We start from the raw sequence: 27824 nt of genomic DNA, 5'->3' as shown, positions 1-27824 counted from the left end.
AATTCCATTTGACCCAGCAATCCCATTACTGGGTATATATCCAAAAGACTATAAATCGTTCTACTATAAGGACACATGTACACGAATGTTCATTGCAGCACTGTTTACAATAGCCAAGACCTGGAATCAACCCAAATGCCCATTGATAATAGACTGGATTGGGAAAATGTGGCACATATCCACCATGGAATATTATGCAGCAATCAGAAATGATGAGTTTGTGTCATTTGTAGGGACATGGATGAATCTGGAGAACGTCATCCTCAGCAAACTGACACAAGAACAGAAAATGAAACACCGCATATTCTCACTCATAGGCGGGTGATGAAAAATGAGAACACATGGACACAGAAAGGGGAGTACTAAACACTGGGGTCTATTGGGGGGAAAAGGGGAGGGCCAGGGGGAGGGGGAGGTGGGGAAGGATAGCCTGGGGAGAAATGCCAAATGGGGGTGAAGGGGAGAAGCAAAGCAAAGCACACTGCCATGTGCGTACCTACGCAACTGTCTTGCATGCTCTGCTCATGTACCCCAAAACCTAAAATCCAATAAAAAATTTTAAAAAAAATCAAAATATAATGGAGCACAAACTATATGCAAATAATTAAACATAGCTAATAGATTTTCTACATGCCAGAATTATCCAGTTTGAAAACATTGTGGAGAACAAATTCCATTAACAAGAATAACCAAAATATCCCAGAATAAACTAACAAAAATTTGTCAAGCCTTTATGAAAAAACTCATAGAGCTTTTAAAGGAAGTCAGTAGAATAAACAGAAAGACAACTCATGTTTCTAGATGAGAAGACTCAGTGACTGAATATTGTTAATATATTAATTCTCTCCAAATTGTTAAATGTAGTCATTTAAGCTACCATTACTGAATCATTGTAATATTAGCAGAGAAATCAACCCTAAAGTCCAATGAAAAACAAATATGTGTATATATAGTCCCGTATATATCCAGTAAGCATTATGAATATATATAGGACTTTAACCTATGGTATCCAGTAAAGCATTATGGATAAATATAGGACTTTAACCTATGGTAAAAGTGGCATTTCAAATTACTAAAGATATCCAGTAAGCATTATGAATATATATAGGACTTTAACCTATGGTAAAAGTGGCATTTCAAATTACTGTGGAAGCCAGGTGCAGTGGTTCATGCCTGTAATTTCAGCTACTTGGAAGGCTGAGACGGGAGGGTGGGGCCAGGAGTTCAAGGCTGCGGTGAGTGATGATAACCCCACTGCACTCCAGCCTGGGCAAAAGAGTGAAACTCCATCCCTTAAAAAGAAAAAAAATAGTGGGAAAAAGATATTCAGTAAGCATTATGAAATAGTCAGCTGTCCACTTGGGAAGATGCAAAGTCCTACCTCACAAAGGGCACAAAAACAAATTTCATTAACAAGATTAATAGATTAAAGGTGGATTAAATATTTAAACATTAAGACAAACAGATGAAATTAACAGAAAAAAATAAGACAATATTTACATTTGGGGATGGGGATAGAAAAGGCCTTGCCTAGCATGACACTACAGTCCAACAAAAATCTCTACAAAAAAATAGACACCAAAAAGAAAAAGAAAAATCAAATGACAAAACTCAGAGGAGACATCTGAGTGTCTGAGTCAAAGAAACATTGTTAATTTTAAAAACAGGCCAAGCACAGTGGCTCATGCCTGTAATTCCAGTACTTGGGAGGCCAAGATGGGCAGATCAGCTAAGGTCAGGAGTTCAACACCAGCCTAGCCAACATGGTAAAACCCCATCTCTACTAAAAAGACAAAAATTAGCCAGGCACGGGGCACACACCTGTAATCCCAGCTTCTTGAGAGACTGAGGCAGGAGAATCACTTGAACCTGGGTGGTTGAGGTTGCAGTGAGCCGAGATCGTGCTACTGCACATCATCCTGGGCAACAAGAGGGAGACTCCATCTCAAAAAAAAAAAAAAAAAGGAAAAAAAGAACAGGCTGGGCATGGTGACTCATGCCTGTAATCCCAGCACTTTGGGAGGCCAAGGCAGGTGAATCACTTCACTGCAAGAGTTCAAGACCAGCCAGGGCCACACGGTGAAACCCAGTCTCTACAAAAATTAGCCAGGCATGGTCGCATGTGCCTGTAGTCCCAGCTGCTCAGGAGACTGAGGTAGGAGGATCACTTGATTCTGAGAAGATGAGGCTACAGTGAGCCAAGATTGTGCCACTGTACTCCATCCTAGGTGATCAATGAAACCCTGCCTAAAAATCAAAAGAATAAACTTAGCAGAGCGTGGTTGCATGTCTACACTCCCAGATACTCAGGAGGCAAAGGGAGGAAGATCACTTGAGACCAATAGTTGAAGGCTACAGTAAGCTATGATCCCACCACTGCACTCTAGCCTGGAAAACAGAGTAAGACCCTATCTCAAAAAAAAAAAAAAGAATTTTGAGAAAAAATGTATATGAAATGCACAAAAATGAAAAGACAAATATAAGTAAGATTACAGTGGTTCTTTTATGGTAAAAATAGACAGAATTTACTCTAGTATTGCTTGAGTTTTCTTTTTCTTTTTTGAGACAAGGTCTTACTCTATTGCCTAGGCTGGAATGCAGTGGTTCGATCATGACTCACTGCAGCCTTGACTTCTCAGACTCAAGTAATTCTCCCAATTCAGCCTCCCAAGTAGCTGGGACCACAGGTTGTGCACCACCGCATCCAGCTAATTTTTGTATTTTTGTAGAGATGGGGTTTCACCATATTTCCCAGGCTGGTCTTGAACTCCTGGGCTCAGGTGATTCTCCCACCTGGGCCTCCCAAAGTGCTGGGATTACCAGCTTCAGCCACCGCACCCAGCCTGAATGTTTACAGTGATCACATACTCAAAGAAAAAAAATTATAAGAATTTCCATTTTGAAGAACAACAAGTAAAAGAACAACTCTTTATGAGAGAACTTCAATACTTAATAAGATGCATCTTGAATTAGTGAGTGCTTGAAAGTCTCCAGCTAATAAAACACTTACAAACTTTCTAGTGGTCTAAGAAGTCAAATGACTAAAAAATTAGTGGCTCTTCCTACTGGAAAGTTAACCTCTAAAAAGCAATGATAATCCAGGCACAGTGGTTCACACAAGTAATCCCAGCACTTTGGGAGGCGGAGGCAGGTGGATCACTTAAGGTCAGGAGTTCAAGACCAGCCTGGCCAACATGGTAAAACCCAATCTCTACTAAAAACAGAAAATTATCCAGGTGTGGTGGCCCACACTTGTAATCCCAGCTACTCAGGAGACTGAGGCAGGAGAATCGCATTAACCCTGCCTTGGCAGAGGTTGCAGTGAGCCAAGATCACACTACTGCACTCCAGCCTGGGCAACTAAGACTCTGTCTTAGAAATAAATAAATCTACAAAATAAAAAGCAATGATAGTAGTATTCACCAGTCAATGAAAGTAGTGGTGAGTCTAAAAGCATGTTGTGAAAAAAATTAACAACAGTGAAATGTCCCATTTTGCCTTCCCAGGATCCTAGTTTCTCACCCACAAGATTTTGTCAAACTCTCAAGGGAAAGGTGGAATGTCTGTGATGTTTTATATTACCTGCTATGGTTTTCATTCTCAATTATTCTCTTTGGCACAAAAATGGAGAACAAAATAAATGGAAGAGGAGGAAGGAGAGATAGAGGAAGAAGAGGGTAAGACAAAAGCTTCTCATTCTCAAAAGCTTCAAAATCAATTTTGGGAACTCTCTGAAAACAGAGTATATGAGGCAAAAAAAGGTTTCAGACAACCAATGTTCACGGCATAAATTGGAAGAATACCTAGGGTGGTCAGAGGTTCCCTAGACTTGCTGAAATGTCCACATGACAGGTCAGAGAAGGACAGAATTGACTTGACTTCCCAAGAAGCACTCCAACTAGCTAGAGTCCTCTCTAGGAGGTGAGGGGTGATGGAGTATAGCGACGAGAAGACTCCCGGTAAATTGGAGATTCAAGGGCTTGATTCCCAAATAGGTAAGGTCTAAAAGCCACTCCCCACATCAGTGACACAGCATGACAGGAGAAAGCGACAGGAGGGCATGGTGTTATGCAGCCTCTGGAGCCTCTTGCAGCCTCGGAATGGATGTGGGAGCAGTGAGAATTTTTCTTCACCCCCAAGAGGACCACAAAAGTGGCTGAGAGAGAACTGGAGCCTTGGGGTTCCAGGTGGAGTATGTGACTGATGATCAGAGACAGACAGAAAACAAACAGTAGCTGCAGATGCCACCTTAGAGGGACAAAGGTCACGATTCGGAAGATCTTTCCCTCCACCAAGTTTCCCACACTCAGAGATGCTACCCCATGGAGAAAGAAGGAAAGGAAGAAATCCTGAGTTAACTGAAGAAACCTGGCATTGACTGGAGTAAGCCTTGGCTATCAGGGAGAATACAGCATACAGGAGACATTCAGGAAGGAAAGCACAAGGGACAGTATGCAATTGGAGGGGAGGCTTAAAGGCTTAGAATGACTGCTGTACTGAAAGCTCACCAGGGAGAAGAGGCTCAAAAAAGATAGATTTCTGTTATAAATTAAGTTTTGCATTGCTGTAGGCCTGAATATATGGACTATGCAATGTGCACCCAACACACCTGCTTCACAGGATGACTTTAAAATATGACAAGGGGAGAGCAAGATGGGGAGGTTCCAAAGACACCTCTCCAATTATCAAATGCTTGGTGTCATTACTACAACTTACAATCTCTTTGCCCAGTCACTTTCAGCTCCACTGTTTGCTAAACGCACTACATTGTGGTGAGGTTTATTCAGCTTGTTTTTACCGTAACCAAGACTATACAAAAGCATTACCCCAGAGTTAACAAATTTCCCCTTCCCCCTTCCCAAGTAATGTGACCAGTGCTTTTAATCAGTCACCCTGCCTGTAAAACAGACACACTTATCAAGCTGATGAGATGCACTGATTCGAGATTTCCTGTATATAGGATACATGATTCAACAGGGCATTTTTCTCAGGAGCTATAGCACCATCCAGTTTTGCTCCTTCCTTGTCAAATCCAATTTGATTACACTGTGTTAAAGGAAATGGAATTGACTATCTGCCTTCACTCCCGGACAGGCACCCAGAAGGATATTGATTGTCTTTCTTTAAGGTTACACCATTGGGTTGAAGGTGCAGTGACTCACACCTGAAATATCAGCACTTTGGAAGACCAAGAAGGGTGGATCACTTGAGGTCAGGAGTTCAAGACCAGTCTGGCCAACATGGAGAAACCCCATTTCTATTAAAAATACAAAAATTAGACAGGTAGCACACACCTGTGGTCCCAGCTACTCAGGAGGCTAAGTTGGAAGGATTACTTGACTCTAGAAGGTGAAGATTGCAGTGAGCTGGGATCATGCCACTGCACTTCAGTCTGGGCAAGAGAGTGAGACTCTGTCTCAAAAAACAAAAACAAAGGTTCCACCATTGGTAGCAAGAAAGTAATAAGTGTACTTATTACAAATGATTGCAATTGCATAACTACTGTATGCTAATATTTTTGCATAATTACTTCATTTAAACTTGACAGTTATCCTCATTTTATAAATTAGAAAACTGACTCTCAGAAAATTAAGTTACATAAACGCCATTGTCGGCAAAGCCTGAGTCCTATCCCCTCACTCTCCTCCCCTGACAGCATGAGCTTCACCACTGGCTCCACCTTCTCCACCAACTACCGGTCCCTGGGCTCCATCCAGGAGCCCAGCTACGGCGCCCAGCTGGTCAGCAACGTAACCAGTGTCTATATAGGCGCCAGGGGCTCTGGTTCCCACATCTCCATGTCCCACTCCACCAGCTTCTGAGGCGGAATGGGGTCCAGGGTCCTAGCCACAAGGATAGCCGGGGGTCTGGCAGGAATGGGAGGCATCCAGAACGAGAAGGAGACCATGCAAAGCCTGAATGACCTCCTGGCCTCCTATCTGGACAGAGTAAGGAGCCTGGAGACCAAGAACCAGAAGCTGGAGAGCAAAATCCAGGAGCACATGAAGAAGAAAGAACCCCACGTCAGAGACTGGAGCCATTACTTCAAGACCATCAAGGACCTGAGGGCTCAGATCTTCGCAAATACTGTGGACAATGCCCGCATCGTTCTGCAGATTGACAATGCCCGACTTGCTGCTGATGACTTTAGAGTCAAGGATGAGACAGAGCTGGCCATGCGTTAGTTGGTGGAAAGTGACATCCATGGGCTCTGCAAGGTCACTGATGACACCAATGTCACTCAGCTGCAGCTGGAGACAGAGATCGAGGCTCTCAAGGAGGACCTGCTCACCACGAAGAGGAAAAAAAGACCTACAAGCCCAGATTGCCAGCTCTGGGTTGACCATGGAGGTAGATGCCCCCAAATCTCAGAACCTCGCCAAGATCATGGCAGACACCCAGGCCCAATATGACAAACTGGCTCAGAATAACCAAGAGGAACTGGACAAGTACTGGTCTCAGCAGATTGAGGAGAGCACCACAGTGCTCACCACGCAGTCCGCCGAGCTTAGAGCTGCTGCTATGAATCCAGTCCTTAGAGAGCAACCTGGACTCCATGAGTAATCTGAAAGCCAACTTGGAGAACAGCCTGACTCCTGCTGCACCTGGAGTCAGAGTTGGTACAGACACGGGCAGAGGGACAGCGCCAGGCCCAGGAGTATGAGGCCCTGCTGAAGATCAAAGTCAAGCTGGAGGCTGAGATCGCCACCTACCGCCACCTGCTGGAAGATGGTGAGGACTTCGATCTTGGTGATGCCCTGGGTAGTGCAACTCCATGCAAACCATCCAAAAGACCTGCCGGATAGTGTATGGCAAAGTGGTATCTGAGACGAATGACACCAAAGCGTTAATGTCTAAGACATTAAGCCAGCAGAAGCATGGGATCTTTGGGGAGCAGGAGGCCAATAAAAAGCTCAGACGTCAAAAAAAAAAAAGTTATATAAACGCATAGAGTACCCGGCAATGCCCTCATTTGAATCTAAGTTTGTCTAACGTCAAAAGCAAACTCTTTCCACTCTACCATAATACCTTGGTGATGAAAATATTTAAGAACACACTTTTAAAAAATTCTCGTCAAGGCACCCAAGGTCTAAGACAACAAAAGTCATGCTACCACTCCTTCCACTCTGCCCTCCTACCCACTCTCCCATACACCTTTTCTCTGCCATGCTGATGCCACACTCATCCCCCAAACCCACCTGCCTTCTTTCAAGCCTTTACAGAAGCTATTCCCTCTGCCTAGATTCGCCTTTCTTTTCTCCCCACTTAGAGAATGCCAAGCCATCCTGTAAGTCAGGGACTTTGAAAGCTTTGCTAGCTCTCCAACCCAGCTTCTGCAACTTTGCTCATCTTTACCTGATAGCACACACGCATCACTTGAGACTGGCGTTTGTCCGCATGTGCCTTTGTAACCGCTACTAAAATATGAACTCCTCAACGTCAGGGTCAGAGCCGACCTATTTGCATACACAGGAATCTAAGGCATTTACCGCACAGCCGGCGTTCAATAAATGCTTGGATTAATGACTATTTTACTTAAAATCAAGGTCTACATTTCACATGCTCTGGATTATGAATGAATCATAAGGCGGTAAACACTATGAAGTACACTGGCGCTCGACAAACGATTTTAAGAAGACTGTCACCCAAAGCAGGTTTCTCCAGAGGCCCCGCCCCCGTCCCGTCAAATGCACTTCTCGGGGCTGGAGACGGCCCCGCCTCTCTCCCTGCCAATCAGTCCCTCTTCGCGCCTGCGCACGCACCACCCTGTCCCGAAGCCCCGCCCCGAGGTTGTCGCGGGCGGTTAGGTCTAGATGAGCCTTTCCTTCACTGGTCCGCACGCTCTGACGATCATGTACAGCTGCATTGCTAATGGCCCAACGGTCCTAGAGGAACTGACCCGGACTGGGGGTTCTTATCAGGTACCTTGGGACCTTCGTCTCCGCCCCCGCGGGTTCAGCCCCTCGAGGGTTGTGCCCGCCAAGCCCGCCCCTCAGGACGCGGAGCTTCGAGGTCGTCCAGAACCGGCTCCGGGGACACAAACCTCCGCCCCCGCGAGAGGCCCGTCCCCGCGAAAGGCTGGTGTCCCGGCGGCAGCCGCACGTGCGCCACCTAGGGGTCAGGGCTGGCGCTTCACGTGCTGGGTTTGATGAATGTACCGAGGTCCAACTCCAATAGACCCTAACATTTTTTTCTCATGCAGAGAAATGACCTGCAGTTCAGCACACATTTATCGAACATGTCTTTGTTGCAAAATCCCAGAGTAAACAATGTCAGGGATTCAGCACTGAACACGAGCTTGGCGTTATCCCTTTATATCCAAGGGATATAGACAGTTGTCCTAGAGTGTAAAAAGCATTTCAACTTTTTACAGGTAGGTTGCGAATGTTCCTGTAGCATTCAAGATGGATGCTTGGCTTACAAACTTTGTAAGAATTAGTCCTGGCCTGGCACAGGAAAGGGTAATAAGAACTCCATGCAGAGGAAAGAGCATGGTATGTTTAGGGATTTCCACGAACCTCAGAGTGGCTTGAGCACAGGGCTGCAGTGCGTAGAGGCTGGAGATAAGGCCAGGAAAGTGGCCAGAAGACAGCAAATGAAGGGTCCTATATACAGATGTTTTCTCATCCCAGAGAACCTGGGGGGCAACTAAGATTTATAAATAGAGAAATAGCAAGATCCGATTTACCTTCTGGTAAGTTTCATCTGGTTACGGAAGATAGATTGAGAGGGTGACATCCATTTAGAATGGTAAAAGATCAATGGGCCTGCAATACAACAATGATGGTGCAGATGAGGAGACTTTCTAAACCTCATTCTCAGGAGTTGGTAACTGGTTGAACATGTCAGATGCTGGACAAGGTAATGTATAGGATGAGTCTTAGAATTTTTTCATAGGTAGCATTGAACTACAAAGAGAACATAGAGGAGCAAAATGGTGGGAGGGAATGTAGGGGAGAAGAATAGAGTTTGGGACTTGTTGAATTTTGTTGCTTGTTGAAAATGGCCAATCTGTTTCTGTATTTATTTTTCCACCTTGTTTCCAAAAGGTTTTAAGTCAGAAAAATGTCTAGTGGGTATGAATACATTGCTCTAGCACTCAGAGAGTCAAGACTGTTAAAAAGAGTAGAAATGGATAAGATTGCCCAGGATATGTATAGAAAGTGAGAAAAGAGGAGGACCAAAGCCATAACATAGTTTAAGAAGAGAGTAGAGAGATGAGTCACCAAATGTGAACTATGGTGTCCGACAAGCCAAAAGAAGAAATTTACAAGAATTTCTCATATCCCCAGTAAGTTGAGCATGTCCCCAGTAAGTTCACATCTAGTCTAGTCAACACCTTGAGCAAGAACTAAAAGGTGTTCATTGGACTCTACAATAGGAAGATGACTGATGATTGTACTGTGAGCAGTTTGAGCGAAGAGCAGAGGCAGAAGCCCAGTTGCTTTAGGACAAGTGAGTGAGAGATAGGGAAGTAGGGAGAATGAGGTTAGACAGTTCCTTCAAAAATTTAGAAAGGGAATAAGATGGAGTGAAAGCTAGAAGCAACATGATCCAGGAAGGCACCTGGATATTTCCCTGTATTTCTTTAATATAGGGAAAACTTTCACATGTATGTTAAGGTAATGGAAAGAAGAGGTAGAAGATATGACAGAGGAGGGGCTATTGGTGGAGTAAGGCTTGAAGGGGCACAAAAGGATGTAATCCAATTTGGTAGTAGGGATGTGAGCCTTGGATTAGGGGAATACCCTCTTTGTCTTCAGGAAAGGAGAGTGTGGATGTAGACATATGAACATATGACATATGACTCAAAGATATAGACATATAGATAGTCTCCTCCTGGGGCTCTCGTCTGTACCAGTCCCTTACATGCTGTGTTCCTTAAGGTTCTCACTGTAGTCCTCTTTTAACTTGACACACTCATTCACATCCATGGACACCTTTCCTCTGATTACAGCCAAACCCACTTCCAAAGTTCTCTCTCCTGAGTTAGATTGCCTCATAGAACATGTCATGTCCAGAACTGAATTAATTGTCTTTCCTAACAGATTCCTCCTCATACACAGTCATGTACTGTCTAATGATGATTTGGCCAATGACAGGCCACATATATGACAGGGCTCATAAGATTATATTACCACATTTTTACTGTACCTGTTCTATGTTTATAACATTTACATACACAAATACCATTATGTTAGAATTGCCTACATACCTGAGTGCATAACATACTGTACAGGTTTGTAGCCTAGGAGCAATAGATAATACCATATAGCTTAGGTGTGTAGTAGGCTAAACCACCTAAGTTTGTGTAAGTGCGTTCTATGATGTTTGCACAAGGAAATCGGCTAATGACTCATTTCTTAGAAAGTATCTCTGTTGTTAAGTGACACGTGACTGTATTTTTGATCTTGCTTAATAGCTCTACTGAGCTATTCAACCTGGAAACTGAGAGTCACCTTCAATTGTTTTCCTTCTTCCCCTTCACATCTGTTCATACACCACCCAATTCTATCAGTTTTGTGTCTCCTAAGTATATTTCAACTCTGTCTCCTTGTTTCTGAACTATGTCTTCATCCCAGCCCCTCTCACCAGGCTTATTGAAAATGCCACCTAACTAATCTCTCAGACTTCAGCCTATTCCTACTAAAAAACAGCTTTCACACTGCTGCTGCAGTGATAGTTACTAAAAGCAAATAGGATCATATCACTCCCCTGCTTAAAATAATTTGGTGGCTACTGATTTTTTTTTATTTAAAACACTTTTTTTTAAATTTTTTATTGCATTTTAGGTTTGGGGGTACATGTGCAGAACATGCAAGACAGTTGCATAGGTACACACATGGCAGTGTGTTTTGCTTCCTTTCTCCCCTTCACCCACATTTGGCATTTCTCCCCAGGCTATACCTCCCCAGCTCCCCCCCACTGCTGGCCCTCCCCTTTTCCCCCCAATAGACCCCAGTGTTTAGTACTCCCCTCCCTGTGTCCACGTGTTCTCATTTTTCTTCATCCACCTATGAGTGAGAATATGCGGTATTTCATTTTCTGTTCTTGTGTCAGTTTGCTGAGAATTATGTTCTCCAGATTCATCCATGTCCCTACAAACGACACGAACTCATCATTTCTGATCGCTGCATAATATTCCATGGTGGATATATGCCACATTTTCCCAATCCAGTCTATCATCAATGGGCATTTGGGTTGGTTCCAGGTCTTGGCTATTGTAAACAGTGCTGCAATGAACATTCGTGTGCATGTGTCCTTATAGTAGAACGATTTATACTCCTTTGGATATATACCCAGTAATGGGATTGCTGGGTCAAATGGAATTTCTATTTCTAAGGCCTTGAGGGATCGCCACACTGTCTTCCACAATGGTTGAACTAATTTACACTCCCACCAACAGTGTAAAAGTGTTCCTTTTTCTCCACATCCTCTCCAGCATCTGTTGTCTCCAGATTTTTTAATGATCGCCATTCTAACTGGCGTGCGATGGTATCTCAATGTGGTTTTGATTTGCATCTCTCTAATGACCAGTGACGATGAGCATTTTTTCATATGATTGTTGGCCTCATATATGTCTTCTTTCGTAAAGTGTCTGTTCATATCCTTTGCCCATTTTTGAATGGGCTTGTTTGTTTTTTTCCTGTAAATCTGTTTGAGTTCTTTGTAAATTCTGGATATCAGCCCTTTGTCAGATGGGTAAACTGCAAAAAATTTTTCCCATTCTGTTGGTTGCCAATTCACTCTAGTGACTGTTTCTTTTGCCTTGCAGAAGCTGTGGAGTTTCATTAGGTCCCATTTGTTCATTTTGGGTTTTGTTGCCAATGCTTTTGGTGTTTTGTTCATGAAGTCTTTGCCAAGCCTATGTCCTGAATGGTTTTGCCTAGATTTTCTTCTAGGGTTTTTATGGTGCCAGGTCTTATGTTTAAGTCTTTAATCCATCTGTAGTTAATTTCAGTGTAAGGTGTCAGGAAGGGGTCCAGTTTCTGCTTTCTGCACATAGCTAGACAGTTTTCCCAACACCATTTATTAAACAGGGAATCCTTTCCCCATTGCTTGTTTTTGTCAGGTTTATCAAAGATTGTATGGTTGTAGATATGTTGTGTTGCCTCTGAGGCCTCTGTTCTGTTCCATTGGTCTATGTCTCTGTTTTGGTAACAGTACCATCCTCTTTTGATTACTGTAGCCTTGTAGTATAGTTTGAAGTCTGGTAGTGTGATGCCTCCACTGTGTTCTTTTTACTTAGAATTGACTTGGCTATGCGGGCTCTCTTTTGGTTCCATATGAAGTTTAAGGTGGTTTTTTTTCAGTTCTGTGAAGAAGGTCATTGGTAGCTTGATGGATAGCGTTGAATCTGTAAATTACTTTGGGCAGTATGACCGTTTTCACGATATTGATTCTTCCTAACCATGAACATGGAATGTTTCTCCATCTGTTTGTGTCCTCTCTTATTTTGTTGAGCAGTGGTTTGTAGTTCTCCTTGAAGAGGTCCTTTACATTCCTGTTAGTTGTATTCCTAGGTATTTTATTCTCTTTGTAGCAATTGTGAATGGCAATTCGTTCTTGATTTCACTCTCTTTAAGTCTGTTACTGGTGTATAGGAATGCTTGTTATTTTTACACATTGGTTTTGTATCCTGACACTTTGCTGAAGTTGCTTATCAGTTTCAGGAGTTTTTCGACTGAGATGATGGGGTCTTCTAGATATACTATCATGTCATCTGCAAATAGAGACAATTTGGCTTCCTCCTTTCCTATTTGAATACCCTTTATTTCTTTTCCTTGCCTGATTGCTCCGGCTAAAACTTCCAGTACTATATTGAATAGGAGTGGTGAGAGAGGGCATCCTTGTCTAGTGCCAGATTTCTAAGGGAATGCTTCCAGTTTTTGCCCATTCAGTATGATATTGGCTGTTGGTTTGTCTTAAATAGCTTTTATTATTTTGAGATACATTCCATCAATACCGAGTTTATTGAGGGTTTTTAGCATAAAGGGCTGTTGAATTTTGTCAAAGGCCTTCTCTGCATCAATTGAGATAATCATGTGGTTTTTGTTTTTGGTTCTGTTTATGTGGTGAATTACGTTTATAGACTTGCGTATGTTGTACCAGCCTTGCATCCCTGGGATGAATCCTACTTGATCATGGTGGATAAGCTTTTTGATGTGCTGTTGCAATCGGCTTGCCAGTATTTTATTGAAGATTTTGGCGTCTATGTTCATCATGGATATTGGCCTGAAGTTTTCTTTTCTTGTTGAGTCTCTGCCGGGTTTTGATATCAGGGTGATGTTGGTCTCATAAAATGATTTGGGAAGGATTTCCTCTTTTTGGTTATTTGGAATAGTTTCAGAAGGTATGGTAACAGTTCCTCTTTTTGTGTCTAGTAGAATTTTGCTATGAACCCATCTGGACCTGGGCTTCTTTTGTGTGGCAGGCTCTTAATTGCTGCCTCAACTTCAGATCTTGTTATTGGTCTATTCATGGTTTCAACTTCTTCCTGGTTTATGCTTGGGAGGATGCAAGTGTCCAGGAATTTATCCATTTCTTCCAGGTTTACTAGTTTATGTGCATAGAGTCATTTGTAATATTCTCTATGGTTTGAATTTCTGTGGAATCTGTGGTGATTTCCCCTTTATCGTTTTTTATTGCATCTATGTGGTTATTCTCTCTTTTTTTTTTTTTAATTGATCTGGCTAGTGGTCTATTTTGTTGATCTTTTTGAAAAACCAGCTCCTGGATTTATTGATTGTTTGAAGGGTTTTTTGTGTCTCTATCTCCTTCAGTTCTGCTCTGATCTTAGTTATGTCTTGTCTTCTGCTAGGTTTTGAGTTTTTTTTTTTGATCTTGCTCCTCTAGCTCTTTCAATTTTGATGATAGGGTGTCAATTTTGGATCTCTCCACTCTTCTCATGTGGGCACTTATTGCTATATATTTTCCTCTGGAGACTGCTTTAAATGTGTCCCAGAGATTCTGGTATGTTGTGTCTTCGTTTTCGTTGGTTTAGAAGAACGTCTTTATTTCTGTCTTCATTTCATTGTTTATCCAGTTAACATTCAAGAGCCAGTTGTTCAGTTTCCATGAAGCTGTGTGGTTCTGAGTTTGTTTCTGAATTCTGAGTTCTAACTTGATTGCACTGTGGTCTGAGAGACTGTTTGTTATAATTTCTGTTCTTTTGCATTTGCTGTGGAGTGATTTACTTCCAATTATGTGGTCAATTTTAGAGTAGGTGTGATGTGGTGCTGAGAAGAATGTATATTCAGTGGATTTTGGGTGGAGAGTTCTGTAAATGTCTATCAGGTTTGCTTGTTCCAGGTCTGAGTTCAAGTCCTGGATGTCCTTGTTAATTTTCTGTCTGGTTGATCTGTCTGATACTGACAGTGGAGTGTTAAAGTCTCCCACTATTATTGTGTGGGAGTCTAAGTCTCTTTGAAAGTCATTAAGAACTTGCCTTATGTATCTGGGTGCTCCTGTATTGAGTCTGTATATATTTAGGATCATTAGCTCTTCTTGTTGTATCGATCCTTTTTCCATTATATAATGTCCTTCTTTGTCTCTTTTGATCTTTGTTGCTTTAAAGTCTATTTTATCAGAGACGAGGATTGCAACTCCTGCTTTTTTTTGCTCTCCATTTGTTTGGTAAATCTTCCTCCATCCCTTTATTTTGAGCCTTTGTGTATCCTTGCATGTGAGATGGGTTTCCTGGATACAGCACACCGATGGGTTTTGGCTTCTTATCCAATTTGCCAGTCTGTGTCTTTTGATTGGTGCATTTAGCCCATTTACATTTAGGGTTAATATTGTTATGTGTGAATTTGATACTGCCATTTTGATGCTAGCTGGCTGTTTTGCCCATTAGTTGATGTAGATTCATTTTGTTGATGCTCTTTACCATTTGGTATGTTTTTGGAGTGGCTGGTACTGGTTGTTCCTTTCTATGTGTAGTGCCTCTTTCAAGCACTCTTGTAAAGCAGGCCTGGTGGTGACAAAATCTCTAAGTACTTGCTTTTTCTCAAAGGATTTTATTTTTCCTTCACTCATGAAGCTCAGTTTGGCTGGATATGAAATTCTGGATTGAAAGTTCTTTTCTTTAAGGATGTTGAATATTGGCCCCCACTCTCTTCTGGCTTGTAGGGTTTCTGCAGAGAGATCTACATGAGTCTGATGGGCTTCTTTTTGTGGGTAACCTGACCTTTCTCTCTGGCTGCCCTTAACATTTTCTCCTTCATTTCAACCCTGGTGAATCTGACGATTATGTGCCTTGGGGTTTCTCTTCTTGAGGAATATCTTTGTGGTGTTCTCTGTATTTCCTGTACTTGAATATTGGCCTGTCTTGCTAGGTTGGGGAAGTTTTCCTGGATAATATCCTGAAGAGTATTTTTCAGCTTGCATTCGTTCTCTTCATCACATTCAGGTACACCTATCAAACATAGATTAGGTCTCTTCACATAGTCCCACATTTCTTAGAGACTTTGTTCATTCCTTTTTGTGATTTTTTCTCTAATCTTGCCTTCTCCTTTTATTTCATTGAGTTGATCTTTGACCTCTGGTATCCTTTCTTCTGCTTGGTCTATTCGGTTGTTGAAACTTGTGCATGCTTTGCGAAGTTCTCATATTGTGTTTTTCAGCTCCATCAATTCACTCATATTCCTCTCTAAGTTGTCTGTTCTTGTTATCATTTCCTCAAATCTTTTTTCAAGATTCTTAGTTTCTTTGCATTGAGTTAGAACATGTTCTTTTAGCTCACAGAAGTTTCTCATTACCCACCTTCTGAATTCTGTCATTTCATCACACTCATTCTCCATCCAGCTTTGTTCCCTTGCTGATGAGGAGTTGTGATCCCTTGTAGGAGGAGAGGTGTTATGGTTTCGGGTGTTTTCCTCCTTTTTGCTCTGGTTTCTTCCCATCTTTGTGGATTTATCCACCTGTCGTCTGTGTAGTTACTGATTTTCAGATTGGGTCTCTGAGTGGACGTCCAGATTGTTGATGATGAAGTTATTTCTGTTTCTTAGTTTTCCTTCTAACAGTTCGGCCCCTCTGCTGTAGGACTGCTGAGGTCCACTCTAGGCCCTTCTTGCCTGGGGATCACCTGCAGCAGCTGCAGAACAGTAAGGGTTGCTACCAGTTTCTTCTTCTGCTATCTTTGTCCCAGAATGATGCCTGCCAAATGTCAGTCTGATCAGTCTTTTGTGAGGTGACTCTTTGGATATATGGGGTTCAGGGAGCTGCTCAAGGAGACAGTCTGTTCTTTATAGGAGCTCAAGTGTTGAGCTGTGAGCTCCGTTTTTCATTCAGAGCTGCTAGGCAGGTACGTTTAAGTCTGCTGCAGCAGAACTCATAAACCACCTTTTTTTCCCCAGGTGCTTTGTCCTGGGGAGTTAGGGCTTTATTTATGAGTTTCCATTTTGCTGCTGCCTTTTTTTTTTTTCAGGGCTGCCCTGCCCAGCAAGGAGGCACGTAGTCACTGTCTGCCTGCAGAGGCTTTGCTGAGCTGCTCTGGGCTCCGCCCTGCTTCTGTGTGAACTTCCCTATAGTCCTGTTTATATGGGTGTGGTTAGAACTGCCTCAGCAATGGTGGCCCACCTCTGTAATGGTGGACTCTCTCTGTTATGGTGGGTTGCCTTGGCAATGGCAGGCTGCCTCTGCAATGGCGGACTACCTCCATAGGGGTGGAGTGCCTCGGTGATGGCGGACGCCTCCCCACCTCCCCACCGAGCTGCACTGTCCTGGTTTCAGCTTTGCTTGCCGTGAAACTCTCAACCCTGAGCATTTCCAATTGCTGGGGTTTTTTTGTTTGTTTTTGCGGGTGTGGGACCCGCTGAGCCTGATCACCTGGCTCCCTGCCTCAGAGCCTTTTTTTTTTTAAGTTGAACAGTTGGCTCTCTCCCTAGTGTTCCAGTCGCTTGCTGAAAGCGTGCCAGGATCTGTGTGATTTCTTGTGCGGCAACCCACTGCACCGGCTGAAACAACGGCACTGCCCAGGAATATCCTGGCCTGGCTCCCTGTTTCAGACCAATTTAATCAGATGAATGGGTAAATCTGCCTTCCCGGAGCTCCAATTGCCAGCTTAAAAGGGCAACCAGACCAGTGTATTTTGTATGGAGAGCCACAGCGCCGGGGTACCGGCAAAACAGCCACACAGGCCGAAACAGCCATGCTGGCCAAAACAGCTGTGCTGGTGACCTGTAGGGCTCCTCCGCCTGGGAATCTCCTGGTCTGTGGGCAATAAAGATCCATCTGGAAATGTGGTGTCCACTCACCCTCTGCACTTTCACTGGGAGCTGCAATCCTAAGCTGCTCCTAAAAAGCCATCTTGGATCTTCTCCCTGACTTTTAGTTTCTCTCTAGTTGACTTTTTCATTTAACCCACAACTAGTTTTAAGAGTTTGGAAGAAGAATGCTTCTACTTAATTGATGCTTCCTGCCAGCAAGAATGCAAGCCACAGGGATGCCCAGGTCCTCTGCCTAGGAGGGTGTCTGCTGGTACACAGGGGAGCTTCTACCCTGCCAACTCAGAAGTGGCTGGGTTCCTGTTTTTCACATTAATAAGTTTTAAAGAAATTAAACAATATATAATTATTAAAACCACAGTGGAATTAAACTAGAAATCAGTAACAGGAAGATAGCTGGAAAGTCCCCAAATACTTGGACATTAAACAACATACTTCTAAGTAACACAAGTCAAAGAAGAAATCTGAAGAAAATTTTAAAATATTTCAAACTAAATGAAAATGATAATACCTGTATCAAAACATGGGATACAGTGAAAGCAATATGATATGGTTTGGCTGTGTCCCCACCCAAATCTCTACTGTAATTGTATTTCCAAGAATTCTCACATGTAGTGAGAGGGAGCCAGGGGGAGGTAATTGAATCATGGGGGCTGGTCTTTCCCATGCCATTTTGTGATAGTGAAAAAGTCTTGTAAGATTTGATGGGTTTATCAGGAATTTCGGCTTTTGCTTCTTCCTCATTTTTCCCTTGCCACCACCATGTAATAAGACATGCCTTTCACCTCCCACCATGATTCTGAGGCCTCCCCAGCCATGTGGAACTGTAAGTCCAATTAAACCTCTTTTTCTCCCCAGTCTCAGGTATTTATCAGCAGCATAAAAACAGACTAATACAGTAAATTGGTACCAGTAGAGGGGGATGTTGCTGAAAAAATACCTGAAAATGCAAGTGACTTTGGAACGGGGTAACAGACAGAGGTTGGAACCGTTAGGAGGGCTCAGGTGAAGACAGGAAAATGTGGGAAAGTTTGGAACTTCCTAGAGACTTGCTGAATTGCTTTCCACAGAATGCTGATAGCAATATGGACAATAAGGTTCAGGCTGAGATGGTCTCAGATGGAGATGAGGAACTTGTTGGGAACTGGAGCAAAGGTGATTCTTATTCTGTTTTAGCAAAGAGACTGGCAGCATTTTGCCCCTTCTCCAGAGATTTGTGGAACTTTGAACTCAAGATAGATGATTTAGGGTACCTGGAGGAAAAAAAAATATTCTAAGCAGCAAAGCATTTTAGAGGTAACCTGGGTGATATTAAAGGCATTCAGTTTTATAAGGGAAGCAGAGCATAAAAGTTTGGAAAATTTTCAGCCTGGCTATGAGATAGAAAAGGAAAACCCATTTTCTGGGGAGAAATTCAAGTCAGCTGCAGAAATTAGCATTAGTAGCATAAAGCCTAGTTAATCCTTAAGACCATAGGGAAAATGTCTCCAGGACATGTCAGAGACCTTGATAGCAGGTCCTCCAATCACAGGCCTGGAGGTCCACGAGGAAAAAATTGTTTCCTGGGCCAGGCCCAGGGTCTTTGTGCTGTGTGCAGCCTAGGGGTTTGGTGCCCTATGTCCCAGCCACTCCGACCATGGCCAAAACAGGCCAACATACAGCTCAGGCTGTGGCTTCAGAGAGTGCAAGCCCCAAGATTTGGCAACTTCCACGTGATGTTGAGCCTCCCAGTGCACAGAAGTCAAGAATTGAGGTTTGGGAACCTCCACCTAGATTTCAGAAGATGTATGGAGACCCCTGGATGCCCAGGCAAAAGTTTGCTGCAGGGGTGGGGCCCTCATGGAGAGCCTCTGCTAAGACAATCCAGAAGGTGAATATAGGGTTGGATCCCCCACAGAGTCCCTACTGGGACATGCCTAGTGGAGCTGTGAGAAAAGGGCCACCATCCTCCAGATCCCAGAATACTAGATCCACTGACAGCTTGCACTGTGCACCTGGAAAAGCTACAGACACTCAATGCCAGCCCATGAAAGCAGCTGGGAGGGAGGCTATGCCCTGCAAGGCCACAGGGGAAGAGCTGCCCAAGACCATGCAAACCTACTTTTTGCATCAACATGACCTGGTTGTAAGACCCAGAGTCAAAGGAGATCATTTTGAAGCTTTAAGATTTGACTGCCTCACTTGATTTTGTAGTTGCATGGACTCTGTAAACCCCTTGTTTTGGCCAATTTCTCCCATTTGGAATGGCTTTATTTACCCAATACCTGGAACTCCATTGTATCTAGGAAGTAACTAGCTTCCTTTTGATTTGACAGGCTCAGAAGCAGAAGGGACTTGCCTTGTCTCAGTTGAGACTTTGGACTGTGGACTTCGGGGTTAATGCTGAAATGAGAATGAGTTAAGACTTTAGGGGACTCTTAGGAAGGCATAATTGGTTTTGAAATGTGAGGACATGAGATTTGGAGGAGCCAGAGGCAGAATGCTATGGTTTGGCTGTGTCCCCACCCAAATCTCAACTTGAATTGTGCCTCCCAGAATTCCCACATCTTGTGGGAGGGACCCAGGAGGAGATAAATGAATCACTGGGGCTGATCTTTCCTATGCTATTCTCATGATAGTGAATAAGTCTCACAAGACCTGATGGATTTATAAGGGGTTTCTGCTTTTGCTTCCTCCTCATTTTTCTCTTGTTGCCACCATGTAAAAAGTGCCTTTCACCTTTCACCATGATTTTGAGTTCTCTACAGCCATGTGGAACTGTAAGTCCTCTTTTTCTTCCCAGTCTTGGGTATGTCTTTATCAGCAGTGTGAAAGCAGACTAATACATGGTATACTCAGAGAGAAATCTATAGAGTTGAATGTATATGTAATAAAATAATAGTCTTGATGCAGTGAATCACACCTTCCTAGCACTTTGAGAGGCCAAAGCAGGTGGATTGCTTGAGCCCAGGAATTTGATACCAGCCTTGGCAATGTGGCAAAATCCTATCTCTACTGAAAATACAAAAAATTAGCTGGCTGTGTGGTGCTACACACCTGCAGTACCAGCTTCTCAGGAGGCTGAGATGGGAGGATCAATTGAGCCTGGAAGGTCAAGGCTGCAGTGAGCCATGATTAATGACTGCAGTACAGCCTGGATGACAGAGCAAAACCCCAACCAAAGAAAACAAAAACAAGAATGAAAATCTAAAATTAACAATCAGCCAGGCATGGTGGCTGACACCTGTAATCCCAGCACTTTGGGAGGCCAAGGTGGATCACCTGTGGTCAGTAGTTCAAGACCAGCCTGGCCAACATGGTAAAAGCCCATCTCTACTAAAAAAAAAAAAAAAAAAAAAAAAAAAAAAAAAAAAATCAGCTGGGTGTGGTGGCACACACTTGGAATTCCAGCTACTTGGTAGTCTGAGGTAGGAGAATCACTTGAACCCTGGAGATGGAGGTTGCAGTGAGCCAAAATTGCACCACTGCCCTCCAGCCTAGGTGACAGAGTGAGGCTCTGTCTCAAATAAATAAATAAATAATAAAATCAGCAATCTGTGATTCCACTTTGGGAAACTAGAAATAGAAGAGCAAATTAAACCCAAAATAAGGAGAAGAAAATAAATAATAAAATTGGAGCATAAATCGACATTGAAATCAGGAAATAATATTAATTAATCCAAAAGCTAGTTTTTTAAAAGATCAATAAAATCAATAAGCTTCTAACCAGGCTAAGAAAAAAAGAGAGAAGGAACACATTACTAATTTCAGGAATGAAAGAGGAGACATACAGATCCCTTGGATATTAAAAATGTAACCAAAGAATTCTATGAACAACTCTATGTTCCCAAATTTTATAACGTAGATGAATGACTAATTCCTTGAACGCTATAATTGCCAAAACTGAATAGGCAATGTATCAAAAATAGATAATCTGATTAAGCCTATATCTATTAAAGAAATTGAATCAATAATTAATAACCTTTCAGAACAGAAAGCACCAGGCCCAGATGAGTTCACTCGTGAATCCTATTAAACATTTAAGGAAGAAATGTTATCCATTTTCTACAGTGTCTTTCAGAAGATAGAAGCAGAGGGAATCCTTTTAACTCAGTCTCTGAGGACAGCATTGCCCTAAAATTCTAAACCAAATATACCAGAAGCCAAGAAAACTATAGACCAATATCTCTTGTGAACATAGATGCAAAAATCAACTAATATTGACAAGTTGAATACAACAGTGTATCAAAAAAATTATACTCATGAAAGAGACTAAAAAAAAAGAAGAGGAAAGAAAAAGAAAAATGATCACCACAACCAAGCTGGATTTATCCCAGGTATATAAGCTTTGTTCAACATTTGAAAATCTATTAATATAATTAGTATAATTGATTTTCAAATCAATTTTGAATTGATATCAATAGGCTAAAGAAGAAAAATCTTACGATCATATCAATAGATGCAGAGAAAACATTTGACAAAATCCAACACCTATTTTTTATTTAAAAAAAAAAAAAAAGCTTGAAATGGGGGTTAACTTCCTCAAGTTGATAAAGAATATCGGCTGGGTATGGTGGCTCATGCCTGTAATTCAGCACTTTGGTAGGGCGAGGTAAGTGGATCACTTGAGGTCAGGAATTTGAAACCAGCCTGGCCAACATGGTGAAACTCCATCTCTACCAAAAATACAAAAATTAGCCAGGCATGGTGGCAGGTACCTGTAATCCCAGCTACTCAGGAGGCTAAAGCATGAGGAGGCAGAGGTTGTAGTGAGCCGAGATTATGTCACTGCACTCCAGTCTGGGCAACAGAGTAGACCCTGTCTCAAAAAAAAAGAATATCTACAAAAAACTTAACAACTAATATCATACTTAGTGATGAGAAATTCAAAGCTTTTCCACTAAAATCAGGATCAAGGGAAGAAATGTCCTCTCTCATCACTCTTCACTGCTTTTCTTTTTTTTTTTTTTTTTTTTTTTGAGACGGAGTTTCACTGTTATTACCCAGGCTGGAGTGCAATGGCGCGATCTCGGCTCACCGCAACCTCCGCCTCCTGGGTTCAGGCAATTCTCCTGCCTCAGCTTCCTGAGTAGCTGGGACTACAGGCATGCACCACCATGCCCAGCTAATCTTTGTATTTTTAGTAGAGACGGGGTTTCACCTTGTTGACCAGGATGGTCTCGATCTCTTGACCTCGTGATCCACCTGCCTCAGCCTCCCAAAGTGCTGGGATTATAGGCGTGAGCCACTGCACCTGGCCTTCTTTTCTTTTTTCTTTAGACAGAGTCTTGCTCTATCGCTAGGCTGGACTGCAGTGGTACAATCTCAGCTCAGTGCAACCTCCACCTCCAGGGTTCAAGTGATTCTCCTGCCTCAGCTTCCCAAGTAGCTGGGACTACAGAAATGCACCCCCACATCCAGCTAATCTTTGTATTTTTAGTAGAGACAGGGTTTCACCATGTTGGCCAGGATGGTCTCGATCTCTTGACCATGTGATCCATCTGCCTCAACCTCCCAAAGTGCTGGGATTACAGACATGAGCCACCAACCCCAGCTCTTTTCCTTTCTTTTTTTTTTTTTTTCTAAGATGAAGTCTCACTCTGTTGCCCAGGCTGGAGTGCAATGGCATGATCTCAGCTCACTGAAGCCTTCACCTCCTGGATTAAAGAAACTCCTGCCTCAGCCTCCCAAGTAGCTGGGGTTAAAGGCACATGCTCCAACATCTGGCTAAGTTTTGAATTTTTAGTAGAGGCAGGGTTTCACTATGTTGGCCAGGCTGATCTCAAACTCCCAACATGAGGTGATCCACCCCCCTCAACTTCCCAAAGTGCTGGGATTACAGCCATGAGCCACTGACCCAGCCCCCTCACTGTTTTTCAACATTGGACTAGAAGTTTGAGCTAATGCAATAAGACAAGAAAAGGAGATAAAATGTGTAACAGATTGGGAAGAAGAAATAAAGCTGTGTTTGTGGATAACATGATCGGGTTATACGTAGAAAATCCAGGCCAGGCACAGTGGCACACACTTGTATTCCCAGCACTTTGGGAAGCCAAGCCAGGCTGATCACAAGGTCAGGAGTTTGAGAAAAGCCTCATCAATATGGTGAAATTTTTGTATCTCTACCAAAAATACAAAAATTAGCCAAGCATGGTGGCTCAAGCCTGTAATCCCAGCTACTTGGGAGGCTGAGGCAGGAGAATCACTTGAACCCTGGAGGCAGAGGTTGCAGTGAGCCAAGATCACACTGCCGCACTCCAGTCTGGGTGACAAAGCAAGACTCCATCTCAAAAAAAAACAAAAACAAAAGCCAAAATCATCATTAAAAATAAAATCCTGTAACTAATTAAGGATTATAGCAAGGTTGCAGGATATAAGATAAATACAGAAAAGTCAACTTCTTTCCTGTGTATCAGCAATGAACAAGTGGAATTTGAAATTAAACACAAATACCATTTGAATTAACAGCCAAGAAATGAAATACTTAGGTGTAAATCTAACAAACTATGCACAAGATTTGTATGAGGAAAACTACAAAACAGTGATGGGAGAAATCAAATAAGAACTAAATAAATAGAGGGATATTCCAAGTCCATGATTAGCAAAACTCAGTATTGTCAAGATGTCAGGTCTTCCCAACTTTTGATTAGGATATGTAGTTTCAATCAAGGTATTATACTATTTTCTGGATGTCAAAAAAGTGATTCTGAAGTTTATACACAGACGTCAAGACCTAGAGCAGCCTACACAATATTGAAGAAAAAGAACAAAGTTAGAGGACTTACACTACCCACCTTCAAGACTATAAAGCTACAATAATCAGGACAGTGTGGTATTAGTGAGAGAATAGACAAATAAGCCAATGAAATCAAATAGAGAGCCTAGAAATAAACCCACATAAATATAGTCAAGGAACAAAGGCAATATGATGGAGAAAATATATAGTTGTTTCAACAAATAGTGCTGGAACAACTAGACATCCACATTCAAAAACATAAATCTAGACATAGGCCTTACACCATTCATAAAAATTAACTCAGAATGAATTGTAAATCTAAATGTAAAATGCGAAACTATAAAACTCCTAAGAGGTTGCATAGGAAAAAAAATCTAGATGACTCTATTAGTCCATTTTTACACTGCTGTATTGCCCTAGACTGGGAAAGAAGTGTAACTGACTCACAGTTCAACATGACTGGGGAGGCCTCAGGAAACTTTCAATCATGACAGTAGGCAAAGGGAAAGCAAGACACCTTCTTCACAAGGCAGCAGGAAGGAGAATAAAGGCAGGAGGAACTACCACACATTTAGAAAACCATCAGATCTCATGAGAACTCACTCACTATCATGAGAATAGCATGGGAGAAACTGCCCCTGTGATTCAATTACCTCCAACTTGTCTCTCCCTTGACACCAGGATTATGGGGGTTAAGTTTACAATTCAAGATGAGATTTTGGATGAGGACACAGCCAAACCATGTAAGTGACCTTGAGTATGACAATGACTTTTTATTTATTTACTTATTGAGACAGGCTAGAGTGCAGTGGAACAATCACAGCTGACTGCACCCTCCTACCCCACCTCCCAAGTAGCTGGAACCACAGACATATGCCGTATGTCTGGCTAATTTTTTGTTTTTTGTAGAGACAGGGTTTCCCTTTGTTGCCCAGGCTGGTCTTGAACTCCTGGTCTTTAATCCTCCTACCTTAGCTCCCCAAAGTGCTGAGATTACAGGTGTGGTCCACCATACTTGGCTGGCAATGACTTTTTAAACACAACATCGAAGTTATGATCAATGAAAGAAATCATTGATAAGCTAGACTTTATTAAAATGACAAACTTTAAAACTTTAAATGATTTGTGAAAGACACTCTCAAAAATTAGAAGACAAGCCACAGACTGGAAGAAAATATTTGCAAAAGATTAATATGGCCAGGCACCATGGCTCATATCTGTAATTCCAACACTTTGGGAGGCTGAGGTAGGAGAATTGCTTGAGCCCAGGAGTTGAGACAGCAGTGAGCTGTGACTGCACCACTACTCTCCAGCCTGGGCAACAGAGTGAGACCTTGTTTCAAAATATAAATAAATAAAAAACAAAGAAAAGAAGGACTAACCTGACAAGACTTTTATCCAAAATATATAAAGAACTCTTAAAACTCAACAACAATAATTTTTTATAACCTGATTTTAAAATAAGCATCAAGTGGCTCATTGAGAGTGATGGTTTAAAAAAAAAATGAGCCAAAAAAAAAAAAAACTATACAGACATCTCACCAAAAAAGATATACAAATGGTAAATAAGCATATGAAAAGATGCTCAATATTATATGTTATTAGGGAATTGCAAATTTTAATAAAGAAATACTATAGCTCTTAGAATGGCCAAAATCCAAAAGACTGGCAACATCAAGTGCTGACAAGGATGTGGTGCAGTAGGAGCTCCATTCATTGCTGGTAGGAATGCAAAATGGTACAGCCAAGTTGGAAGACAATTCGGCAGATTCTAACAAAACTAAACATACTCTTACCATACAGTCCAACAATCACACTCCTTGATATTTGCCCAATTGAGTTGAAAACATGTCCGTACAAAAACTATCACGAATGTTTATAGCTACCTTACTTGTAATTGTCAACATTTGGAGGCAACCAAGATGTCCTTCAGTAAGTGAATAGATATAACTGTGGTAATTCCAGACAATGGAATGTTATTCAGTACTAAAAATAAATGAGCCAACAAACCATGAAAAGATATGGAGGAACCTTAAATGCATATTACTACTTGAAGGAAGCCAATCTGAAAAGGCTACACACTATATGAGTCCAACTATTATGACATTCTGGAAAAACAAACTATGGAGACTGAAAAACTCAGTGTTTGCCAATGCCTGGTAAGAGGGAGAGATGAATGGGCAGAGCATAGAATTTTAAGGATAGTGAAACTATTCTGTATAATACTGTAGTGGTGGACACATGTCATTTTACATTTGTCCAGATACATAAAATGTGCAACACAAAGAGTGAGCCCTAATGTAAACTATGGACTGTGGGTGATAGTGACTGTGGGTCATCAGTTGTAACAAATGTACCATTCTAGTCCAAGATGTTGATAGTGAGAGACGCTGTGTGTTTGTGGTACCAAAGGAATAAATATGAGAAATTTGTGTACCTTCTGCCAATTTGACCGTGAACCTAAAACTGCTCTAAGAAAATAAAGTATATTTTGTAAAATAAATACATTTAAATTTTTTAAAACTTTCCACTGCAGATTGAATACTTTGATATACCCCTTCCCTCTGCCATTTTTTTTTTTTGCAAGACTAAGGTGGGACAATATGAAATTTAGTTGATTCCCTATACTGAAATACAAGTGAGATATGCCTTTCACATTATCATTCCAGTTCATAAAGTATATTATAATAGATTTTGTTTATAAAAATAAAATTTCTACATTTAATTTCTATATAGATAAAATACAATAAAAATCAAGGTGACAGCACCATTCCACAATTAGCCATCAAGTGACTGATGTAAAAAATGTTATGACACAAAATATTGATAAAATTTTGGATAAAGAAGAAACAGTGAATACTTTCCTTGATAGAACGGATGATCTCCAAACAACTGTAAGTGATCACACCTGTGTTGATGTCCAAACAGTGCTGTAAGTCATAGGATTGTGGCCCTTGAGACAAATTGCCAAAACCAAAAACACAGTAGGCAGACTGTGGGACAATCCTATGTCACCAATCTATGACTTCATCAAAAAATTCTTGGAATGTAACTAAAATATTAAAAGAATAATTATAGAACAATCCAAATTTTAAAACCCACAGCAAGGCACAGTGGCTCATGCCTGTAATCCCAGCACTTTGGGAGGCCGAGGCGGGTGGATCACGAGGTCAACAGATCGAGACCATCCTGGTCAACATGGTGAAACCCCGTCTCTACTAAAAATACAAAAGATTAGCTGGGCACGGTGGCGCGTGCCTGTAATCCCAGCTACTCAGGAGGCTGAGGCAGGAGAATTGCCTGAACCCAGGGGGCGGAGGTTGCGGTGAGCCGAGATCGCGCCATTGCACTCCAGCCTGGGTAACAAGAGCAAAACTCCGTCTCAAAAAAAAAAAAAAAAAAAAAAAAAAAAAAAAAAATGAAGTTAAAGCCAGGCACAGTGGCACAAGCCTGTAGTCCCAGCTACTCAAGAGGCTGAGGCAGGAGGGTTTTTTGAGCTCAGGAGTTTGAAGCTGCAATGCCCTATGATCGTGCCTGTGAATATTCACTGCACTCCACCCTGAGCAACACAGTGAGATCTCCATCTCTGTAAAATGATAGTAATTTTTTTTTTGAGAGAGAGAGGGTCTCACTTATTCACCCAAGCTAGAGTACAGTGTGAGTGCAATTATAACTCACTGTAGCCTTGACCTTCTGTGTTCAAGCAATCCTCCCACCTTAGCCTCCTGAGTGGCTGGGACTAGAGGGGCTTGCCATCATGCCTGGCTAATTTATGTGTTTTTTTAGAGGTGGGGTCTTTCTATGTTGCCTAGGCTCAAGCAGTCCACCCGAAGTGCTGGGATTAGAGGCATGAGCCACTATACCTGGCCATAATAATAGTT

The 27824-nt window shown here is 42.1% G+C and overlaps 1 protein-coding gene and 1 pseudogene across 3 annotated transcripts in view; one reads left to right on the top strand and one right to left on the bottom strand.

Annotated features, from left to right (window-relative positions):
* Window positions 1–8107, bottom strand: part of LOC100401338 (small ribosomal subunit protein eS7-like) — a 73770-nt pseudogene extending 65663 nt beyond the window's left edge. The window contains exon 1 of the transcript XR_013533048.1: window positions 7927–8107. The product of XR_013533048.1 is annotated as a small ribosomal subunit protein eS7-like (transcript). The remainder of the gene's footprint in view (window positions 1–7926) is intronic.
* Window positions 7770–27824, top strand: part of LOC128931496 (uncharacterized) — a 44739-nt gene continuing 24684 nt past the window's right edge. Inside the window, exons 1-2 of one of the 2 annotated variants that reach the window (XR_013533049.1) lie at window positions 7770–7922; window positions 8204–8374. Coding sequence is in view for 1 of the 2 variants with exons in the window: in XM_078367001.1 (XP_078223127.1) it covers window positions 7815–8150 (336 nt within the window). In the remaining variant the exon portion in view is untranslated. Of the gene's footprint in view, window positions 8375–27824 lie in introns of both variants that reach the window. The other variant, XM_078367001.1, reaches the window with a different exon arrangement.

This window comes from Callithrix jacchus, chromosome 3 (assembly GCF_049354715.1).
Source record: "Callithrix jacchus isolate 240 chromosome 3, calJac240_pri, whole genome shotgun sequence".
NCBI lineage: Eukaryota > Metazoa > Chordata > Mammalia > Primates > Cebidae > Callithrix > Callithrix jacchus.
The sequence above is the reverse complement of the archived record's forward strand: the minus strand, read 5'-3'. Positions and strand labels throughout refer to the sequence as shown.